The following is a 20,872-nucleotide window of genomic DNA, read 5'->3' as shown; positions in this document are numbered from 1 at the left end:
TTTTGCACGAAAAGTGCTATACAATTAGGGAAAAAAAGACGAGTTAACGGGCGACAGCCATCTTGCTTATGGGTTTAAGGGTTATTGCAGGGTTTCATGATGGACGCTCTTTCACATTCTTTTATTTCCCACCTTATCTAACCCATATCACTTGTATATGGTTCCGGGTATCTGCCAGAGTTGCGGCGAGCCGTAACTCAAGGAAATAATGAAGCAAAGAGAAAAGTTAAACGCAACTGGCGTTTTCTCCGGCCGCAACTCGTTCCATGAGAGTACAGACCAGCTGAGTAACAGCCGCATCCCTCTCCTGGTCCCAGGATCAGCCTAAACAAAGAAGGTTGAACTAACAAAAGCAACAGCTATGCTCGTGACGGTTGAATAGATGGTGACAAATGAATGCATCTCGAGTTAATCGCGCGGGTGCGGAATCTATGGGAAAACTGTCCTTCACATTATACAAGAGTTGCCGATAACTACCGCCATCTAAAAGGAGTGAAAAAGGCAGCATAATGCTGACCGATGAACAGCTGCCAAGTCTCAACATTGATCTGGCGGCGCTTTAGGAATGTGTGAGGAGTGGTGGCGTGGTTGGGGAGGGGTGGGGCCCGGGCCCCCCCCGGGGCCCCCCCCCCCGAAACTTTCTTCATGGAAGAACTGGAGGCTGCTATAGCCACTTGCAGGCGTTCCTCTTCACCCGGAGCCGAACCAATCACGTACGCTGCTATTTGCCACATTAACCACGAAGCACGAGAGATTCTGCTGCGGATTTCGAGGAGTTGAAAGGAGTTGAATTAAGAGGGTTCCCGCTCTCCGAAAAGAGTGGGAACGGAATGTATTGCCCCACTCCACAACTCTGGTGGAAAGTACGTCGTTCCGAACTCGCACATTCTCAAGTAACATATGAAGAAAAAATAATTTCGTATTTATGGAACTGAGACCAATGAACACGCAAGGAAATATAAAATTGGATTTCCGACGAAAATTATTCGCGACTGATGTATACATATGATCCATAGGGGAAGTCGGGAGACTGAGAAGGCGAAACCGACAAAAAGGGTTTGAATTATCGCTTTCGAACACAATACACCATCTGTAACCAATTTTGGAATACCTTAGCACAGACGTAATGTTTCGTACTACAGTAGAATCAGCAGTCGAAGCATGTACGCTTAAGCATCCCCAGAGAATAAAATAGACAGCCAAGATATGGCACTCGGCAATGTAAATGCCCATTGTGAGACCGACGTATGCACACAAGATTAGGCTTAAGTCCACTTCAGCAAGGACTCAACTTCGTTTTTGTTTCATAAATGTTGTATGCCTATGGCAAACCCTTTCGATAGACCTTATTACATTAGAAATAAAAGCAATGGACTTTATATTCTCTGATATATAATGAGAGCAACAAAACAGGCACTTGCAATAAGATTTCATTATGTAATGTACAAGTGATGCTGTACTGTACTATAAAAATATATACTGCCGTAGTGGCGTATCAACTATTTTTTGAAGAGGGGGGGGGGGCAAGTCACCTCTCTCTCTCTCTCTCTCTCTCTCTATATATATATATATATATATATATATATATATACACACATATATATATATATATATATATATATATATATATATATATATATATATATATATATTGGTAAGTGATCTTCCCAGTACATGGCACCTGGGATCGCTCTGCCGCCCCGCTACTCTGTCCGCATTGACGCCCCGTGCCAGCAACGGCAGCCACCCTGCATATAATTTCCCCTTTGACTTGTGCAGTACATATTCGTTTTTCGTACGCTTTACCACAAAGGCCGACACGGTGGAGGGTTCCTTCCAAGGGGAGCGGAGGTTAGGTTAGCTGCACCTACCTAACATCCATCTCACCCGATTCCTTCCGTGTGGGAAGGAGCCGGCGTGCCCCATATAATCAGATCGTGATTTTGGCACGTAAAACCCCATAATTTAATTTTTTTTTTTGGTTTTGCGGTGGAAGTCTTGCGTGGTTAACACTCCTTGGGTTAGATCTTGTATACATACATAAATACGCAGCACTGCATGGACGTTGGAACTGCCGTCGTCGCCGTAGCAAAATTTCTAGTGCAACGCGCACGTAATGCAGATGTTGTGGATTCGGCTCTCACCGTCAGCCAAGTTGAGTTTTCCTCCATTTCCCATTAGCTTCTAATTTTCGCACTTCAATTAGAAAGTACAAATAATTTATCCTACGCTTCCCGTTTCTTCATTATCTGTTATTTTTATATGGTTCTGACTAACAAATATGTGCGAGCGTTCTTATAAACCGTGCCCCTCGGTTCCCTTTCTTTTCGTCCATTACTTGACGACTGCTATATTGCGCTCATGGCATACCAATTAGTCTGTCTTGCAGCCAGTCATGCAGGAGTTTTGTCTCTTACGTTACACCCAGTGATGCTTTTTTTTTGGAAAAGGCTCTGTATTCTTTCTAGGGAACACAAAACCTCCTTAGCGTTTTATTTTTCTTTTCCATAACTTCTGATATTTTTTCAACAACTATTTATTATGCGTTTTTGAAAGGTTGGTCAGTTTCAAATGCCTGTCATTCTTGAAATGCTTGTTTGCCACCTAGCATAAAGGTGTCAAGCGGCTATGTGGGTAATTCTTTTGATGACTGTTGTTATCTTGTGTTTAAAGCGACCTTAATTGTGCTTGATAGTCGATTGTCTATTCAGTGGAAGCGTATTCCTAATTATACTGAAACACATATTCCTGCTGTAAATATGTGCGTCTGCGAACGTCTATTCGATATTCCATAGTTACTATTCGTATTTGATTCGTATTCGAAAATGTCGATATTCGATCGTCTACCTCTATATTTATATACTAGGTTATGAAAGCCTAAATTTTTCATTATTTGGAGATTGGAAGGTTCCAAATACACTACGATTCAAAAGAACAGAGGCAACGTAGATTTCCTAGCATGAAAATGCCATTAGTGTGCATATTATCTCTAAATTTTTGTGTGCTTGTCGACATTCGTGGTAGCAGAACTAGATTCTGTGGAACGCGCTTAGCCGCATGTTGTTACCATGGCAATGATAATTACCAGAGCTTTGTACAGGTTAAATACGATATTGTCGCCCTTGATCTAGCTGAAAGCCGCCGTTAAGTACTGACCGGCCGAAAGGCGTGAGAAACGGAAGCGATTTGTTCAGTCGCGGATGAACGAGCTAAGCCATTCCGATATTTACGCTTTTATGCAGTCACTATGTCTTATTCATCCAGTCTGTTCTAAATCTCAACAGAAAATTTATTCCACTTAGTTCTGGTAAATTAGTTCTCTGACACGCTTGAGAAGCGTCGATCAATCTAATGGATCTAGTGACACCGCTGAACCCGCAGCGCTCAAACTCTGCGGGATCACATAGTTTTTGTAATATTCAATTATATGTGCATTCAGTAGGTTTTGTAAATAACAAACTTTAACTTTGTGACCACAATGTCAAGGCTGCGGGGACCACTTTGCTATGAGGCACTATCACAATGTGAAGGCTATCAATGTGAAGGCAACCGTTGGTTCATCATGGTCAAGGAGCCTATGCATAGGACAGCGAGTTGAGGGCACTTGCGTGTGGCTTTTGAATATCAGAGCGCGTTCTTGAAGGCCATTTTCCAAGCAATCTTTCTAATTTATAAGGCGTTAAAATATCTCCAGCTGTTTATTCAAGTCACTAAGAATGTCACTGATTACTTGATAGCAAACTTTGCCGTAAACAGAGAAAGAAGTCACAAAATCTAGCGTCAAAATCGCTAAAATGGCAACACGGATATAATACCGGTAAATTATAAAAGCAAATTTGATTTTGTGTTTTCAAAGACGGTTATGATGGACGGCCCCAACAAACACGGGACGATGCAAGTGATGGTAGATTGCAGTTGTTTTGCACAGCCCGGCGATAGCTTTCTCAGCAATGCAGGTTTGCAAGGCACGTCCCGCAGGCGCCTCGCACCGCAGAGTACGGAGTTCGTCGGGGCTGTAGCACGCGAAGGCGACGCCCGAAATCAGGGGATACGTAATAAGTAAATCGTACCTATGCGAGCCCACTTGTGAGAGAAAACTTGGCCTCAGCTGTTGTTTTCTTGCATTTGTGCAGTGTGCAGCCGACAGTTCCCACTTTCACAAGTGTGTGCGCGTAGGGAGGCGGATAAATGGGCTACTTTTCCTTTTCAGTTCTGACTGTGGGGCACGCCTCCCCCGGAACCGGTAGATGCGCCTGTGACAAGCGTGGTGTCACGCACGCACACGCGCACATATAAGCGCGCATCACTCGATGGCCGCGAACACCTTTCACGGCCAAATAAGGGAAAGCAGTCTTGAAATTTCTGGGAACCTCGATTGCACTATTGAGGTTGAATTGCACTATTACGGGGCCAAAGAGTCCGAATCAATGTCTAGATTAAGACTTGAAAGACTACTGCAGACTTGCAGAGGTAGAGAAATTTACGAACTGTTACCGAGTAGACTCAGTGTGCTATATAAATACCAGTGATGAGTGCGCTGAAGAACCGATATGGCCGAGACTCCACGTGCAGCTGGTGGAGAGGCCAGACACCCATTATCAGTGCTTCGAGCCGCTTTTTGTACACCTGAGGGATCTTGATTGGGACTCTAGGCGCATATATTCCCGGGTTTCAAAAGTGAGGGGGGCGCAAATGACCTACTTCGCCCCCCCCCCAGTCCTGAAAGTGAGGGGGGGGGGCAAGTGCCCCCTTGCCCCCGTCCCCGGTAGATACGCCTATGTACTGCCGCGCAGCATAAGGATGGCACGCACATGGGGATAGAAAAAAGGACACGAAGAAACAGTCTGTTCAACATATCTTCAGCGCTCCTATCTGTTGTGCACGCTGTCTTTGTTTGTGACTTAGTACTAGTGATATGCCAAGCAATTGTATGTTTCCATATACTTACCTTTTCGACTGACTTTTGTTCAATATTTATCAGTGCACATTAGTTCAACATTAAAAAGTTTCGGTACTCAAATATACGGGCAAAGTAAAATTTGTGGGGCTGAACATCGCGAAACTGCACTCAGTTTTTATTTATTGATTTGTTTATTACATACTGCAGACCCTTGGGTCCAAGCAGGTGGGCAGTTTCAAAATTACAGCCATAATACAAAGCGTGGCAATGGAAAGTGTTTCGAGATTGGTGTAATAACATAGATAATAAAACACAAAATAACAACAATGCAATCTGTTTCGAGATTAGTGTAATAAAATGTAATACACTATAAATGAATAGAAAACAACAACGGTATTTGTTTCTAGATTAGCGCAATAATAAGCTACAATAACAGAGATGTGATATGGTGCAACCGCACTACTTTGGTATGGTCGGAGACACTAAGAAGACGGCTGGATAAATTTGTTCCAATCTAAGACCGCGTGGAAAATAGGAATACTTATAAGTGTTATTTATAGCAAAATAAGGTGTGAGAGAGTTAGCCCGATGGTGCCTTGTAGGTCTGGTTAGTAAGCATAGATACGGTGATGGATCCATCGCAAGTTCGTGGTTAAAAGGCAGTGAAAGGAAGTTGATTCCGAACTTTTTTCGACGAGATTAAGAAGGGTAATTTCATTGGCTATCTTTACTTCCAAAGCAGGGACAGATGATGAGAATTTGTTGTAAATAAACCGGACGGCATTCCTCTGTGTTCTTTCAAGGCACTTAATGTGTATATGAGTTTACGGGTCCCATGCTGTACTGGGGTGTTCTAATTTGGGTCTTATGAAGGAATAATATCAGAGTAATTTAACATTGCTTGGGGTGGTCTGAAGTTTGTTTTAGAAAGCAGAGCTTTCGCAAGGCAGAAGAGCAAATGTTATTAACATGGATAGTTAATGTAGCACCTAAGTATTTGTAATTATGAACTTTTTCACTGACGATGGACGAAGTCTAAGCAAAAGACAAAAGTGTTTTTTTTTACGTGTGATAGGGAATAATAGAGTGTTTTCAGTGTTAACAATCATCCTCAATTCATTGCACCACTTCATTGGGTTATTCAAGTTGTTATTTAGCTCAGTTTGATGATCGGGACAAAATTTTTCTTTGAACAAAACGCAGTCACCTGCAAACAGTCGGGTTTACACACCAGATATTTATAATATCGTTAATGTAGCCCAAGAAAAGCAGGGGGCCTAGGACACTAACCCTGTGGCACCCCTGACGTGACTGGGACACTGTCAGAAAGTTGTCCTACAACGTCGGTGTGTTGCTTCCTATTAGTCAGGTGCGCGGAAATCCAGTTGATCACTGAAATTTCAGTGATGCCAAAGATTCTAAACGTTAAAATTAGTCTCTCATGTGGGACCTTGTCAAAAAATTTACTAAAATCAAGAAACATTACATCTATTTGGCCGTTACGATCATGAGATAAAGTGAACGAGTGAACTACCGCTATTAGTTGGGTTATTGTTGGATACCATTTTCGAAAGCCGTGGTGGTATTCTGTTAATTTTCAAAAATATGGTTATACAATTAGCAATAATACGTTCTGCAAGTTTGCAGCATTCTGAAGTTTATCATATTGGACGATAATTCTGTGTAAGTAACCGGTCACCTTTCTCGAACACAGGGACAACCCGAGCAGTCTTCCGGTCATTTGTTAATTGTGCTGTCATTAGTGAAACACGGAATAAAATGACAAGAAATCTGGCAGGAAGTTCAGCATATTGCTTGAGAAATACGTTAGGGATTTTGTCGGGACAACAATAGCTCTTCCTTTTCAACTTAAGCACCAGCATAAAATATAAAATCCACGTCTGTTAAAGGGGGCAATGTGACTTCGCATGTGCACACCGTTGCACCAGAGAACACACTTTGAAAGTAATTGTTAAAGTGCTGCGCTATGGCACTCCGATCTGTCACTGCCTTCCCGTCAACTGCATATTTGCGAAACTGGTTTCATTTTTCTTCTTCTACGTACTGCTAAAACTTATCAGGGTCGTTTTTTACGAAGTTAGGGAGCGATATCTTGGAATAATTATATTTTGCGGTGTGAACTGCACGTGCCAGGTTGTCTTGCATCTCTCTCATTTTGTTGCAGTGCGAATGCTTCTTTTTGAATCTTCTTATCCTACGTTTCAGTTGAATGGCGTTCTGATTCATCCAAGGCGTTCGTTTGTGAACTTCATTCAGTCTGTTCGGGACGAAGTTAACCAGACAATGGTGACACATTTCTTTGAATTTGCTCCAAAGTAATCGAAAATTAGTGAATCGAAATCAACCAAACATGTTTGCATGTATTCGACCATGCATAGGTCATTGGCACGAGTAAAATCTTTAAAGTATAGCGCAGAGGAGTGTTTAAACTTACCTAGTGGTACTAGTGGTAGCGATACGCCTACGAGATGGTGATCGGAGAGCCCTTGCTCGACTAATTTTACAGTGTAAACAGAGAAATTTCTACAGAGGAATACCAAATCTAACACCGAGCTGGATGCATTTTGCACACGAGTTGGTTCATGTACTATTTGCATAAAATTGTATCGTAACATAATTTCAAACATACTCTTCGCATGTTTTATGTTGACTACTGGCAATAAGACACTCCCAATATACTCCCGGCAGGTTAAAATCACCAAGCAGAACAATTTTATTTCGTTCATACATAGACATGTCTATATTTAGTCTCTAATATATTTGGCGGGGCATCCGGAGGTCTATAAAAAGCATATAAAACTGTGACCCTAGCACTGTGACACGCAGGAATTCGAGGTCAAAGTCGTCCAGCAAAACAGCCTGAACGCTATCTTTAATTAAAATCGTTACACCACCGATCCTAGTGTGCCGATTCTTACGATAAACTTCATAGGAAACAGGAAAATGTTATCGCATATTTCCTTGTTCAGCCAGGTTTCTGTTAAAACAGTTATGGTGATCGTACTGTAGTAGTAAGATCTCTAAGGTCTCGGTTTTGTTTTTGACACTGCGAGCGTTTATATTCAACATTCGAAGACGTTGATGAGCTTCACAGGCATCGCCTCAGTCGCGAGATAAAGCGGATGCATTATCTTGCTCACCTTCCACAGGCGTGAATGATACATTTTTTACAGCTTTCACACATTTGTTGAGCGAGTCATCCCAAAAGAAGAATTCCTTGTCAATTCTTAGTCTTTCGTAGATAAGCAGCACCCTCTTTCTGAGCTGCTTTTCATTTTTCGCACTCTCCCAGAGCAGTTTCCGTTTTTTTTTAACGCGGATGCTGAATGGTCGTTTTGAATAAGCGTTGTTCTGCATTTTAACTTTTGGACATTTGCGAAGATTGCTTTCGTTTGATTGAAATCTTGAAGGTGATTGATTAGTGGGCGTTTGCCTTTCCGCTGTCCAAGTCAATGGATGCGGTCATTGGATTTACATTTCACGCCAAGTTTTGCTTCAAATGTCTCCTTGAGCACTTTGTCTTTAAGTGAAGTTTCTGTTTCACCGGATGATTCGGGTATTCCGCGAATTATCATATTAGATCGTCTACTTCATTCATCCAGATCTGTTAGTTTGTTTTTCTTAGAAGTTTATCATATGCTCTACCGACTGCAACGCCGCCTGCACTTTATCAGCTTATCCTGAAGGGAGGGCTGATAAAGTGTTGAGATAGAGCGTTGAGAACTGTTTTCGTGCATTTTATCGTGCAGCTTCTCTGTCTTTTTTATGTCTGCTATTTCGGTTTTTAATTCGCTTACGTCACATCGCATGGCCTTCTGGGCCTCAAGCTTTGCAAAAAGTTTTTTGTGTAGGTCCGGGGTTTAGTTCAACACTGCCACATAACAATTTGAGCATCAATAAACGATCACAGGAAATGATATAACACCGTTTGCGGCCTACCCCAAACAGTGTTACCCAAAACGGCTTGCCCCAAATTGGGGCATAGCCGCCGTGCCCACAATTGCTTTACGAGGGGCGCTGCAGTAGGGTACTCCGGGTTAATTTCGACCACGTGGGATTCTTCAACGTGCGCCTGAATCTAAGAATACACGTGCGTTCTTGCATTTTTTTGCCGGCTTCGAAATCGAGGCCGTGATCTCGCGTTCAGCTGCTGTACGCCACTGAACCAGCGAGGCGGGTTAGGCGGGGAAAGCATACGCGGCTAAGAATGTGCAGCTCAACCCTAAATCAATCAATATATTATTACGATATCATCGAGCGATGCCCAAGAGACGAGCCGCCGCGAGAACGACGAAGAAGTTGGTCGGTGCCCTTGGCACAAGCGAGTGTCAGCCTGGCTGCCTGGCTCCAGTGTAAATGGCGTGTAAATAGCATCTTTCGTCCGTGTCTTTCCACACGTAACATTTCTGGTGGATGTCAGCGATCCCCGTCCTCACAACGGAACTCCGAAGTGGTCGGCACACCGAGCTTGTCACCATGCCTCCCGGTGACGAGCCCACCTCTGCAACGGCTTCGGCTTGTCCGACTGCTCCAATCGTCACTGTTGCCCCACATCGTGACCCAGTGTGTTCTCTGGCCTGGAGGGACAGGATGTCGACGACTGGATCAAGCTCTATGAACACGCCAGTGCTAATAACAGGTGGGATCCAACGATTATGCTCGTCAATGTCATCTTTTATCTCGGCGGCACCCCACTCGTGTGGCACCAAATGCATGATGACGAAATAACCAGTTGGGACAGTTTCAAAGAAAAGCTACCGGAACTGTTCGGCGACCCCATTGGGCGCAAGGCTGCCGCGAGAAAGGCTCTTGCATCTCGTGTTCAGTCATCTACAGAGCCATACGTTTCCTACATCCTCGACGTCTTCGCTCTATGCCGTAAAGCTGACGATAATATGTTCGAAGCAGATAAAGTGGCACATGTGCTAAAAGGCATCGCCGACGACGCTTTCAATTTGCTTGTTTTCGGCAACGCCTCGACTATAGACGCCATCATAAAAGAATGCCGTCGCCTTGAACAGGCTAAGAGCCGCCGTATCTCACACCACATTGCGCGGCTACCCAACACTGCTGCTACATCGACATGTGAGGGTCGACCGCGTCAGACCACCACCTGCGACGACGTCACCCGTATTGTTCGCCGCGAACTCGAGGCTGCCTGTTCGCCAGCCTTCTCCACGACGCCTCCCGATCCGCCAGCAACCACCATTGCGATGATTTAGGCTGTCGTCAGACAAGAATTTGAAAACATGGGTCTGAACACCGTGTGTTCCACGTCTCGACCCAGTGTTCCTCAGTTATCTAGCGGCCCTCCTCGTCCCCGGCAGTCCTTTTCTGCCACATCTCGCCGCAACCCGTCCGAATGGCGTACCCCTGATGACAGGCCGATCTGCTTCCACTGCTGTCGCATCGGCCACGTCGCCCGTCACTGCCGCAACCGATGGCTACCACCTCCTACCACCCCCAAACGAACGGCCTCACTGAGCGTTTGAACCGCACCCTTACAGACATGACATACAAATACGTTTCAGACGACCACCGTGACTGGGACCTGGCTCTACCTTACATTACCTTTGCATATAACTCTTCCCGTCTCGAAACTGCTGGGTTTTCCCCGTTTTACCTCTTGTATGACAGCGAACCGACGCTACCACTGGACACTGTGCTTCCGTCCGCCACAGCTTCAAGTAGCGATTATGCCCGTGATACAATCGCGCATGCTGACCATGCTCGCCAACTTGCGCGCGCTCGTCTACAAGTGTCTCAAGACAATCAGAAACAACGCTACGACCTCCGTCACCGTGATGTCCATTTTGTGCCCGGCGCCCTCGTGTTGCTTTGGTCACCATCGCGTAAAGTCAGTCGGCCTTTGTGGAAAACTGCTTTCCTGTTACACAGGCCCATATCGCGTGATACGCAAAGTGACCGATGTTACGTATGAAATCATTCTAGCCACGCCCACTACGTCCTCCTCTGTGACACAGTGACATTGTCCACGTTGCCCGATTCAAGCCCTACATCTCTCCATGCACCTTGGATATTTAACAGCACCGTGACGGTGCTTTTGCTGCCGGGGGGTAATATTACGATATCATCGAGCGATGCTCAAGAGACGAGCCGCCGCGAGAACGACGAAGTTGGTCGGTGCCCTTGGCACAAGCGAGTGTCAGCCTGGCTGCCTGGCTCCAGTGTAAATAGCGTGTAAATAGCATCTTTCATCTGTGTCTTTCCACACGTAACATTTAGAACACTCAGCTTTGCTTGCCGTGGTGGCTTACTGGCTATGGCGTTGCGCTAGTAAGCTCGGGGTTGCGGCTTCGCTTCCCGACCCCGGCAACCGCATTTCAAGGGAGCAAAATGCGCTGGCGTGCCGTGCATCGCGTGCACGTTAAGGAACCCCAGGTGGTCCACATTAACCCGAAGTCTCCCACTACGGCCTGCATCGTAATGAGATCGCGGTTCTGGCACTTAACACAGCAGAATGCAATTTTAGTTTATTTTTTTTTAATCACTGCAGACCTCACCTCACAATGTCTGTCCACTGTAGTGCAAATAGCAATCTAACAATGTGGCGACAGACCTTCCCAGAAGTCGCGTTTATTTACCTCGTGCATTTGCAATCCTGGGACTTTGGGTGCTTCCCCACCATTGCACACACTCCTATTCGTCCCATTGTGCTGTGGCACTCGCTGGCTAAGGTCATCCATAGGCATCGAGGCGTGACGACGACTGTATGACGACGACGCACTGACGATGGAATGACGAAGAAGGAATGATAGCAATCTAAAGACAAAGGCGTATGACGAGAACGCCATGACGAGAATGATATTTCGATTTTTTTTATGACGGTGGTATTACGACGACAACATGACGACGATGAGACAACGTCTGTATGACGACGGTGGTATCATGACGACGGTGGTATCATGACGACGGTATGACGACAAACGGAAAAATAGAAGCGGTAATCACGACCACGGCACAACCAAGACGGCAAGACGATGGTGTTATTGCAGCGGATGCATGATGGCGTCTGTGTGATGACGACGCAATGACGAAGATTGCATGACAATGGCGGCATAATCACGATTGAATGACGACAGCACCATTACCATAAAATGACGCACAAGGAGTGACGTTGATGCATCAATGAAGGTGGTATGACGACTATGGGATGACGATGGTGAAACGACAGCGTGACGACGACGGCATGACGAGAGTCTTATGTCGCAGCTACAATGATGACATTAGAACAACCACGACACCATCTCGGCGACAGTATGACAACCAGTGCATGACGACGGCTGTATGACGACGATGCCGCGACGACGATGTCACGACAACGGCATGACGGGAGTCGGAGGACGAAGCTGGAGTGACGGTGATGGCCCGACTACGACAGCGTTACGACGACGGCGTGACAGCGGCGGCTTATTCACAATTGAATAACGACATTATGATTACAATGCAACGGCGAAGAAAAATTGGCGTCGATGGAACGAGGAAGGCGGCATGAGGACGGCGGCATAATGACAATGGGCTGACGTTACCGAAGTGATGTCGAATTTCGGCTTAAATATCCCGGTTACATGGCGGGAAAAAAAGCCTCCATGTTCATGACTAAGTGGTCATGTCATGTTTTTTTTTTATGGTACAAACTGCTTTTGTTTGCATAAACCCAGATATGAAGTGGCAGTATTGTGGAATGTATTGCCACGTTTGCGTTGCATTCTAAATTTTCGTGTGATTTCGTGGCAGTCAAAAGACATTTCATGGTTGCTTTTCGTCGCCTGAACGGCCCAACGGCCTATGTCAAATTGTAATGTAGAATATTGTCTCGAAAGCTGGCGACAATAATATAACTAAACCACTTCAATACACTTCAGCAGACATCTTACTTCATATTCGACATGAATATCTTGTGTAATCGTTTCCGAATTAACTTCGGAAGGGATTGAAGCCAATGTACAATATGCGTACAAGGGGTCTCAGGAGGTTGATCGCCCATTGATAATGCATCTCAATATGAAGTTCTTAGCCATTGTTTAAACTATTGCTTCGAAGTACTATGCTTCATGAAGTGTTGCTGTGCAGAGACACCGGTTTCTTGCGTGATGTGTGCAGTAGATAATTCTTTTTGTTCCTTGCCCGATATCTCGTGGAAAAATAACAGTACTACGAGTAAAATTATCTAGGGCAGAACTTACGAAGATTTTCTTTAGTACGTGCTCTTTGCCATTGGCCTTCGTTGCCTTCGTTAACGATGCGTCCAACACCAGGATTGGCCAAAATTTTACGAACAGTTCTAGCGTAAAACCCTCATGTGAATACGGGCTCTCTGACGTATCGCAGCTGCGCGAGCTGGTTCTGGACAATAACCAGCTCCGGGACGCATCCGAGTTCCGCTTCAACGCGCAGCTGACGACGCTGTCGCTGAACAAGAACTGCTTCGACAACCTCGACTACCTGGTGTCATGCATCGAGCAGTGCTACCCATCCCTGACCTTCCTGAGCCTGCTGGGCAACCCTGCATGCCCCGACCAGATCAGCAACCCGGACAGGGACGACGACGACGACTACCAGAGGTGAGGCTTCGGACACTCTTGTACGAGCATAGTACAACGACAGATGTTTCATCCCCATCACATCAACTGGTTATGTCCACTGCAGTTTGTGTACTGCTTCGAAAGGGGTGTATACGCATATAAAGTGTTGCTATACAGAAATGACAGGACGAAGGCCTCTCTCACCGATGTCCACATATCTTTATTTTGCGGGAGCCGAGACAATCTCTTGCTTCTAAATTCCCTAATATCGCCATTTTATCCTATCATTTGCTGCCCTCGACTACGTCACTGTGTGTGTTTCTTTAGATGTAGAAACATGGGAAGGTAGGCTATGGCACAGTCAGTTATCCCAAAATTCTGAATCCGGTATTCAAGCACAACAAAAAAAAAGGAAAAGGGAGAAGAAAATATCAAAAAGTACGATACATACAAGCCCGCAAAGATAGTCTTATCTATACGGGCCCCAGCATGGAAAGCACAGTCCAGTAAACTTAGGATGGTTGCCCATTACAAAGGAGTACTCACAAGGGTCCACACAAGTCTCTTCGTATACACATAAAGACAGCACGACCGCGAAAACAGCTCGTTAGAGAAAGAACCACAATGTAGAAGACAAAACAGTAGCGTAATTTGTGGGCCAGTCCATGCAATTAGTCTCCACTAAAACGTCGCGAAGGGCACCTACAGTACGCCTGTGCTTATCAAGGCATTGTTGTTTTCCTCTTGAATGTCTGTGGTGCTCACCCAAAGATGGGGCCTTGTCATGGGGTGGTCGGGAGAAACGGACGGTGATGAAGAGAATAAAAAATTTCGAATTTGTCAACAACAGATAAAAATCGAGGAGCCACTTCACTCTGTGCAGTTGGATGACCAGCGAAGTTGTAGCACACCACACAGGGTTGGACAAGGCTACATGTATTTATTTTCATAATTTTGTAATGGTAGTGACGGTAGCTTTGTGATTACTGTGATATACACTGATTGGTTCGGGTACAAGTTTAGACAGAATCTTGGCCAAAGTAATATTTATACACGGCCGTTGTCGAGTAGTTGAGTGACTTGGATTGGTGTGCCACTTCGAGCCAAATTGTTCTAGCACAAACTGAGTGAACCATTTCTTGTCTGGTTTTGAAATGTGCCATCACGGCTGACCCAAGCAAATTACGTGGTCATGAACATCTCGATATAACACTTGGGTTTGCTTGGAGATATATTTACACTGGATATCACAATTCCGTCTTTAGTTTGTACGGCACAGACATCTGCACAGTCGGTGGCATTGTCTTCTTGCGAGTCAAGGGTGTATGGTTCTACATACGTTTTGTCCTTTTCTCTCCTTGTCTTTTCTTCCATTTTCATCCTCCCTAAGTGTAGGGAAGCCAACCGGGCACGTCCTGGGTTAACCTCCCTACCTTTCCCTATTCGTTTACCTCTCTCTCTCTCTCTCTCTCTCTCTCTCTCTCTCTCTCTCTCTCTCTCTCTCACTCTTGTCCTTTGTATATATGGCAATGCCTCCTGCTCGTGAGTCTGTTCTCAAACGATTTCAGTGTACCCATCAACTTGAAACAATCTATTGATTTATTATTATTATTATTATTATTATTATTATTATTATTATTATTATTATTATTATTATTATTATTGATAGAGTGCTTGAAGCCTGCTTCACCGCCGCCGCGGGTCGGCCCGGTATTGCACAACCTGCATAATGGGCCCACATTTTTGCCCATGAACATGAAAATTAATTGAGGGGAAGGTAGCGGTATACAGCCACGCTGTAAATCTTCTAGTTTGTGGGGTAAAATAGGAAATAAAACATCCGCATCATACGAGTTGTGACTGCGAAAGCATTAATGTCCAATTGAACGCCGCTGAGCGGTCCTTCGACGCTGCGAGTAACGTACCACAGAGGTGCGCGCTGGCCGATGCAGCCTGCGCTGCCAGTGCCGCGTGCCACCGACGTCCTGCGCGACGAGAGACCGAGGAAGCGGAAGGGCGGCCACCGAGGCCGGCAGGCGATGGCGGCACGTGCTCTCCGGGCCAGCAAGCACGCTGCTCGCTTGGCCACCACGCGCCGGCTTCCGAGAGCCAGGTTGACGCGGCGATGACCTCTTCCCTTCAAGCAACACCTGACGCGCTATTGCAGCAGCAGGTGCATCCTTTGGCCCGCTATGCTCTGTCGAGGCGCAGGCTCGTGACGTGGCGTCGCTGCCAATGAAACCTTAGGCGCCATTTCGCAGCTACAGACGCCGGCTTTCTTGCTGAATGGGCCCCTTGACGCTTTCCCATAAAAAAACGAAGAGATACGAAAAACCAACTCCGGTTGCTGTCCAAGAACGCGTTAAATTTAGACGCTTTGTGAAGTGGTTCTTTGTGCCACTGTGTTGCACTACGTGTTAAGTGTGGTACTCCCCTTACCGCTGTGCTTTGCCCGTGCACATGCATCTCGTGCACCATCGATATACGCTCCTCGTCACCGACAGCGTTAATTCTGACAAGCCTTTGTCTTAACCTGCCAAGGTGCTGTTTCTGCTGCGTATGCAGCATGCAGTTACCTCGGTTGGATCACTCTAACGCCGCACTTCGTGTCGTCACCACGTGTCGTTATAGAACACCGGTCAGTGAGCTCGACCGCACCGTTAAACATTGCCGTCGCTGACAATGCTTCGCCCTTCGTGCTTAATTGCCAATTTTAGAGCGTTTAGCTTTCTTCGGAAACTAACGCTGGGTGCAAGAATTCGGTGTCCTAAACGAAAAAAGTCCATCCGAGTTTCGCAATGTATGTATGTATGTATGTATGTATGTATGTATGTATGTATGTATGTATGTATGTATGTATGTATGTATGTATGTATGTATGTATGTACGTATGTACGTATGTATGTATGTATGTATGTATGTATGTATGTATGTATGTATGTATGTATGTATGTATGTATGTATGTATGTATGTATGTATGTATGTCAACGCCTGAGTTTGCTTTACACTGCGAAGCAAAGCATTATCGCCTCTGTCGAGAAAAAGACACCACCGGGGAGAGGAAGCGTACTTTTTGGGGGGAGGGGGGTGGAGGGCGGTAAGTATTGCATGCAACGATACAAACAAAACTACAACCAAGTGGCGATGCGTCGACTATATACTTTTGCGTGATTGAAATTTATTGAAATGCACTATAAAATTTTGCGTACATTTCAGTTTTTTAAGATGACCAGCGGTATAGGAGCGTACAGCTTCCTGCAATAATAACTAGATGGAACCCTGGCGCTGCGATTGTTCAACCACCACGAGAATGATGGCTAGTACATGAATTTGTCTTTTATATTCGTGTTTGGAGCTTCAGGCGTCCTTGTGGCTTCGTTTATTATGCTTTGTCTGCATTCATTGCCCTAAATTTCAAAGCAACCTTTACTTTTTAATAATGCAGAAGGCAATAAGACTCTATGAACGTGCAAAATCACTGCTATTAGCAGCGGCTCCGCTTGTCCATGCGTTTGAGGCGAATGGTCTCAATATTGTGTTTTTGTGTTAGAGGTCCTTTGTTCGAATCCTGCCGTCGGACAATTTTAATAATGCTTATTTAATTATTTGTAATGCAGTACTTTCATGAAACGAACGAGTTTGCCAAGTCAAGACGCCGTTTAAAGCGAGAAGGATGAAGTGTAGGCAAATAACACCTATATACTAACCATCATTCCCACGCTGGGTAAACCGCTCCCGTATTTCCGCGCCATATTTTCCTCTAATAATTGGACGAAACTCTATCGGTAGGGGCATCAGCCCACTGAGCGTCATCTCCGTAGCTCATGCATGTGTGGGGGCAGCAAGAGAATGTGCGTCCATTCGGCTCGTGGTCCAAGCTGCTGGTCGTGCCTAGTTGACGCGAGAAGCGCCTGCAGTGGGTGTACCAGCAGAGAAGGCATAATTGGAGAGAAGTTGTGCTTGCAATCACAGGTCGGAAGAAAATAAAAGCATTGAAAAGATGGACCACTTGGTCTCGCAACTTTGAACAGCACGACATTTTCACGACTGTGAACAGCAGTCTGCCAAACGCCCCCAATCTTTTCAAGTGCCTCTAAAATCTCCGATATGCCAACAGTGGAGCGAATGCGTGGCGATAAATGTTGGCCGCAGCGTACTTGCAATATACCTGTGAACTGCAGTATTGAAAAATCGGAGGCCAGCACTGATGCCACGATTTCAAAACTTCAAAATGTACGGGATAAACTCAAGTGACAGCTCCGTGAGATTTTATGAACAGTTGAATCATAGTTTACATTAACTGCGTTCGCATGAATGCGACCGTTAGCCTATATCGTACCAACTTTCAAGCTTACTCCAGCTACTTCGCAAGGGAGCACGGGTAGTACGGCGACGATCTGTTTCACCACGATTCAGCAGAGAAAGGATAAGGCAGAACACTTGTTCTGCTGGGTCATCGCACATTAGCAAAGAGCAGAACCTTCAACGACTAGTGCTGCTTGAAGAGCATGCACCCACAGCATTGCGCCTCTTCAGCGAGCCCGGCCTCGGACCTGTTTTGCGAGTCGCTTTGCAGTGATAAGATTTTTGCCTCGTTAAGCAAGAACAAAAACCGGTTCCCCTTCGCCTGTGGGGGCGACGCCATGGAATCTCGTAGATAAGACTCGCCCTGCAACGCCTTCTTGTAGAGAAACGATTGCTTGCACAGATGGGAATAGCAATCAGGACGTGTTAACGCAGTTTTGTTTCCGGCGCTTCACATCAGATATTTGCCTTTTTCACTCGAATGACAGCAAAAGAACAACTTTATTACCAAATAGGTTTTCTTTTCACCCAGCCTAACGTCCGCTGAGCTTAAGCTTTGAAACTGACTATCACGTACTGAACTGTGGTGCGGCGAAGTTTACAGCCCTGCGTTTTACTATTTTCGATGAACAATATCCGTTCTGAAGGAGTACTGACGCGTCATATTCAAGTTGTCATTTTTTATACAGTAAATGAAGTTACGAACCTATTAAGCCTTTAAATAAATACTGGCAAGCGCCAAACTGGACTAAGTAATTTACGGTGATATCAATTGTTTCTACAAACCAGTTCCGGTGTCACTACCACTGCAAGCCATGGATGAAGGCAATCATTAGGAGAGAGCATCGCGCAACACGATTGAAGCTAAACGTATCGGCACAAGACGTGATCGTGACGTCAGATTGTTATGCCACAGAACACCTATGGTTCTACTCCGGCGGCAGCTGCGTGTTGCTGTATGGCGCGGCTGAGTACTACCGCGCGGGCCTTATATTCAAAGCGATCTGCGATGGGGACAAAGTCTAGGTGCGCCGAGAGCTGATACCTTCGTCGTATGTGCTGCGTTCTCGCCGCTTAGCTCACGTTGAAGCGAGATGCAGCGCGCAGGTCAATTCGATCGCTGCTCCTGCCGCGCTTGCTCACGTCAGCGTTTTGACAGCATGCCTCCGCTTTCATCGAGTGAGCCGCGCTCACGTTTGCCTGTGTGTGCGTGACATTACGCGTGTAAACTAAGTTAGTAAGCGAATGTTTATAAGGTTATAAGGCCGATAAAACTATTATTCTAAAGCTGGGTAATAATTTGCTTCGCAATCCATCCTTCGTCTTTTGTGCAAAACTGCGACATTTCTTTCTGAGCAACACCATCCCACCTGAGCAACACCATCCCACCTATAACGTTATTGTTACACGATGTCAGCAAATTTAGCTTTGTGTGATGGCGTCACGATAATGTCAATGGCCCCAGGCCCTGAATTTCGAGACCCATTTTAGCATCAAATTGAAATATTTTATGAGTGTTTTTGCAATCATTATTACTTGCTGAATGTGGTTATTCTATGTGCGAGAAGCATGCGTTAGAGTTTCTACAACTTGAAGTACTCTTCTAGGCATGCAGTGAACGATGCAGAGGTGCGCTTTAGTATGACTACCCGCCCATGGGAGATTAGTGGCTATGGCGTTGAGGTACTCACCTCGAGGTCGCAGGTTCAATGCTGATAGTGGCGGCCGCATTTTTACGGGAGTGAAATGCGAGAACGCTCGTGCACTTAGATTTAGGTGCACGTTGAAGAACCCCACGTGGTCAAAATTAATCCTATTTCTAGTTCAAGGGGCAGCGCCGTGTCCTATCTTTTCTTGTGCCTTAGATTGTTTCCCAGTAGCTAGCGCTCTGAATTTAGCGATTAATCCGTAGTTCCCACACTACGGCGTACCTCAAATCAAATCATTGCCCTGGCAGTAAAGCCCAAGGATTTATTTTACAGCGCGTAGCTCTTACGCACCGGTTCCTGCGTTGAGCGTTGGCGTGTCTCGGTGTTAAACCGAGCAAACGCGGAGCGCAGCGGCAGACGAAAGAGCGCGCGAGGAGGAAAGTGGAGGAGCAGCGGAGCGGAGACGGCCTGCGCATGCGCTGAATTGCCCGCGGCCACGGCAACTTCAGCCGCGTGGGCGATTTCATCTATACACTACCGAGGAGGGGGAGGTACAGGGTAGCGTGAAGGCGAGAGGATAGGTGTTCTGCGGGGAAGGGCTACGCTCGTCCGCTGCGTCAGCTGCTGAGGTCAGTCCATGGTACCAGCGTGTGTGACGGGGGTCACTGCTCCCGCAAGGGGCGATGGCGAGCGGCTGTGAGTAAGGCTCGATGTTGCACTCTCTTGGTTGTCGCCACTGACACTGGTGGCACGATTTACCCGCGACGAAGGGCCACTCTCGTCGTTGGCGGAACGAAAGCGCGAGAAGAAAAGCCTAGTGCCGCGCAAGACGGGCTGTGCGACGACGACGGATGCGACATGGCGCCAGAATAACGCGCGTCGTTCGTATGGCAACATCGAACTGCATGAGCTGTATGGCGGCTGCTGGGAATCGCGCCCTCGCGTCATCCACGCGCTGTCTCTCGCGATTTCCCGATTAGCGAGGCAGTCGAGCAACACCTAGCTCCGTTTGCAATGTGCCGCACGAGACAGATTTTCCGCGCCAGCTACGTTACTGGCATCGTTTTCTTCCTGATATCAATGGTCATCATCATCAGCCTGTTTTATGTCCACTCCAGGACGAAGGCCTCTCCCTGCGATCTCCAATTACCCCTGTCCTGCGCCAACCGATTTCAACCAGCGCCCGCGAATTTCTTTATTTCATCGCTCCACCCATTCTTCTGCCGTCCTTGACTGCGTTTCCCTTCTCCTAGTATCCATTCTGTAACCCTAATGGTCCAATGGTTATCTAACCGGCGCATTACATGACCTGCCCAGCCCCATTTTTTTTCTCTTGATGTCAATTAGAATATCGTCTATACCCGTCTGCTCTTTGCGCGGTCCTTAACATGTTCTCAAGCTTCTTTGTCAGTCTACGAGTCTCTGCCCCAGATGTCAGCACCGGTGAAAT

General features: G+C 46.1%; 1 protein-coding gene across 1 annotated transcript in view; it reads left to right on the top strand.

Annotated features, from left to right (window-relative positions):
* LOC142590656 (leucine-rich melanocyte differentiation-associated protein-like) overlaps nt 1-20,872 on the top strand; it is a 79,699-nt gene that overhangs the window by 38,694 nt on the left and 20,133 nt on the right. Inside the window, exon 2 of the mRNA XM_075703036.1 lies at nt 13,274-13,506. Within this exon, the coding sequence (XP_075559151.1) occupies nt 13,274-13,506 (233 nt within the window). The remainder of the gene's footprint in view (nt 1-13,273; nt 13,507-20,872) is intronic.

Source organism: Dermacentor variabilis, chromosome 8 (genome assembly GCF_050947875.1).
Source record: "Dermacentor variabilis isolate Ectoservices chromosome 8, ASM5094787v1, whole genome shotgun sequence".
Taxonomy (NCBI): Eukaryota; Metazoa; Arthropoda; class Arachnida; order Ixodida; family Ixodidae; genus Dermacentor; species Dermacentor variabilis.
Note: the sequence above shows the minus strand (reverse complement) of the source record. Positions and strands in the feature narration are given on the sequence as shown.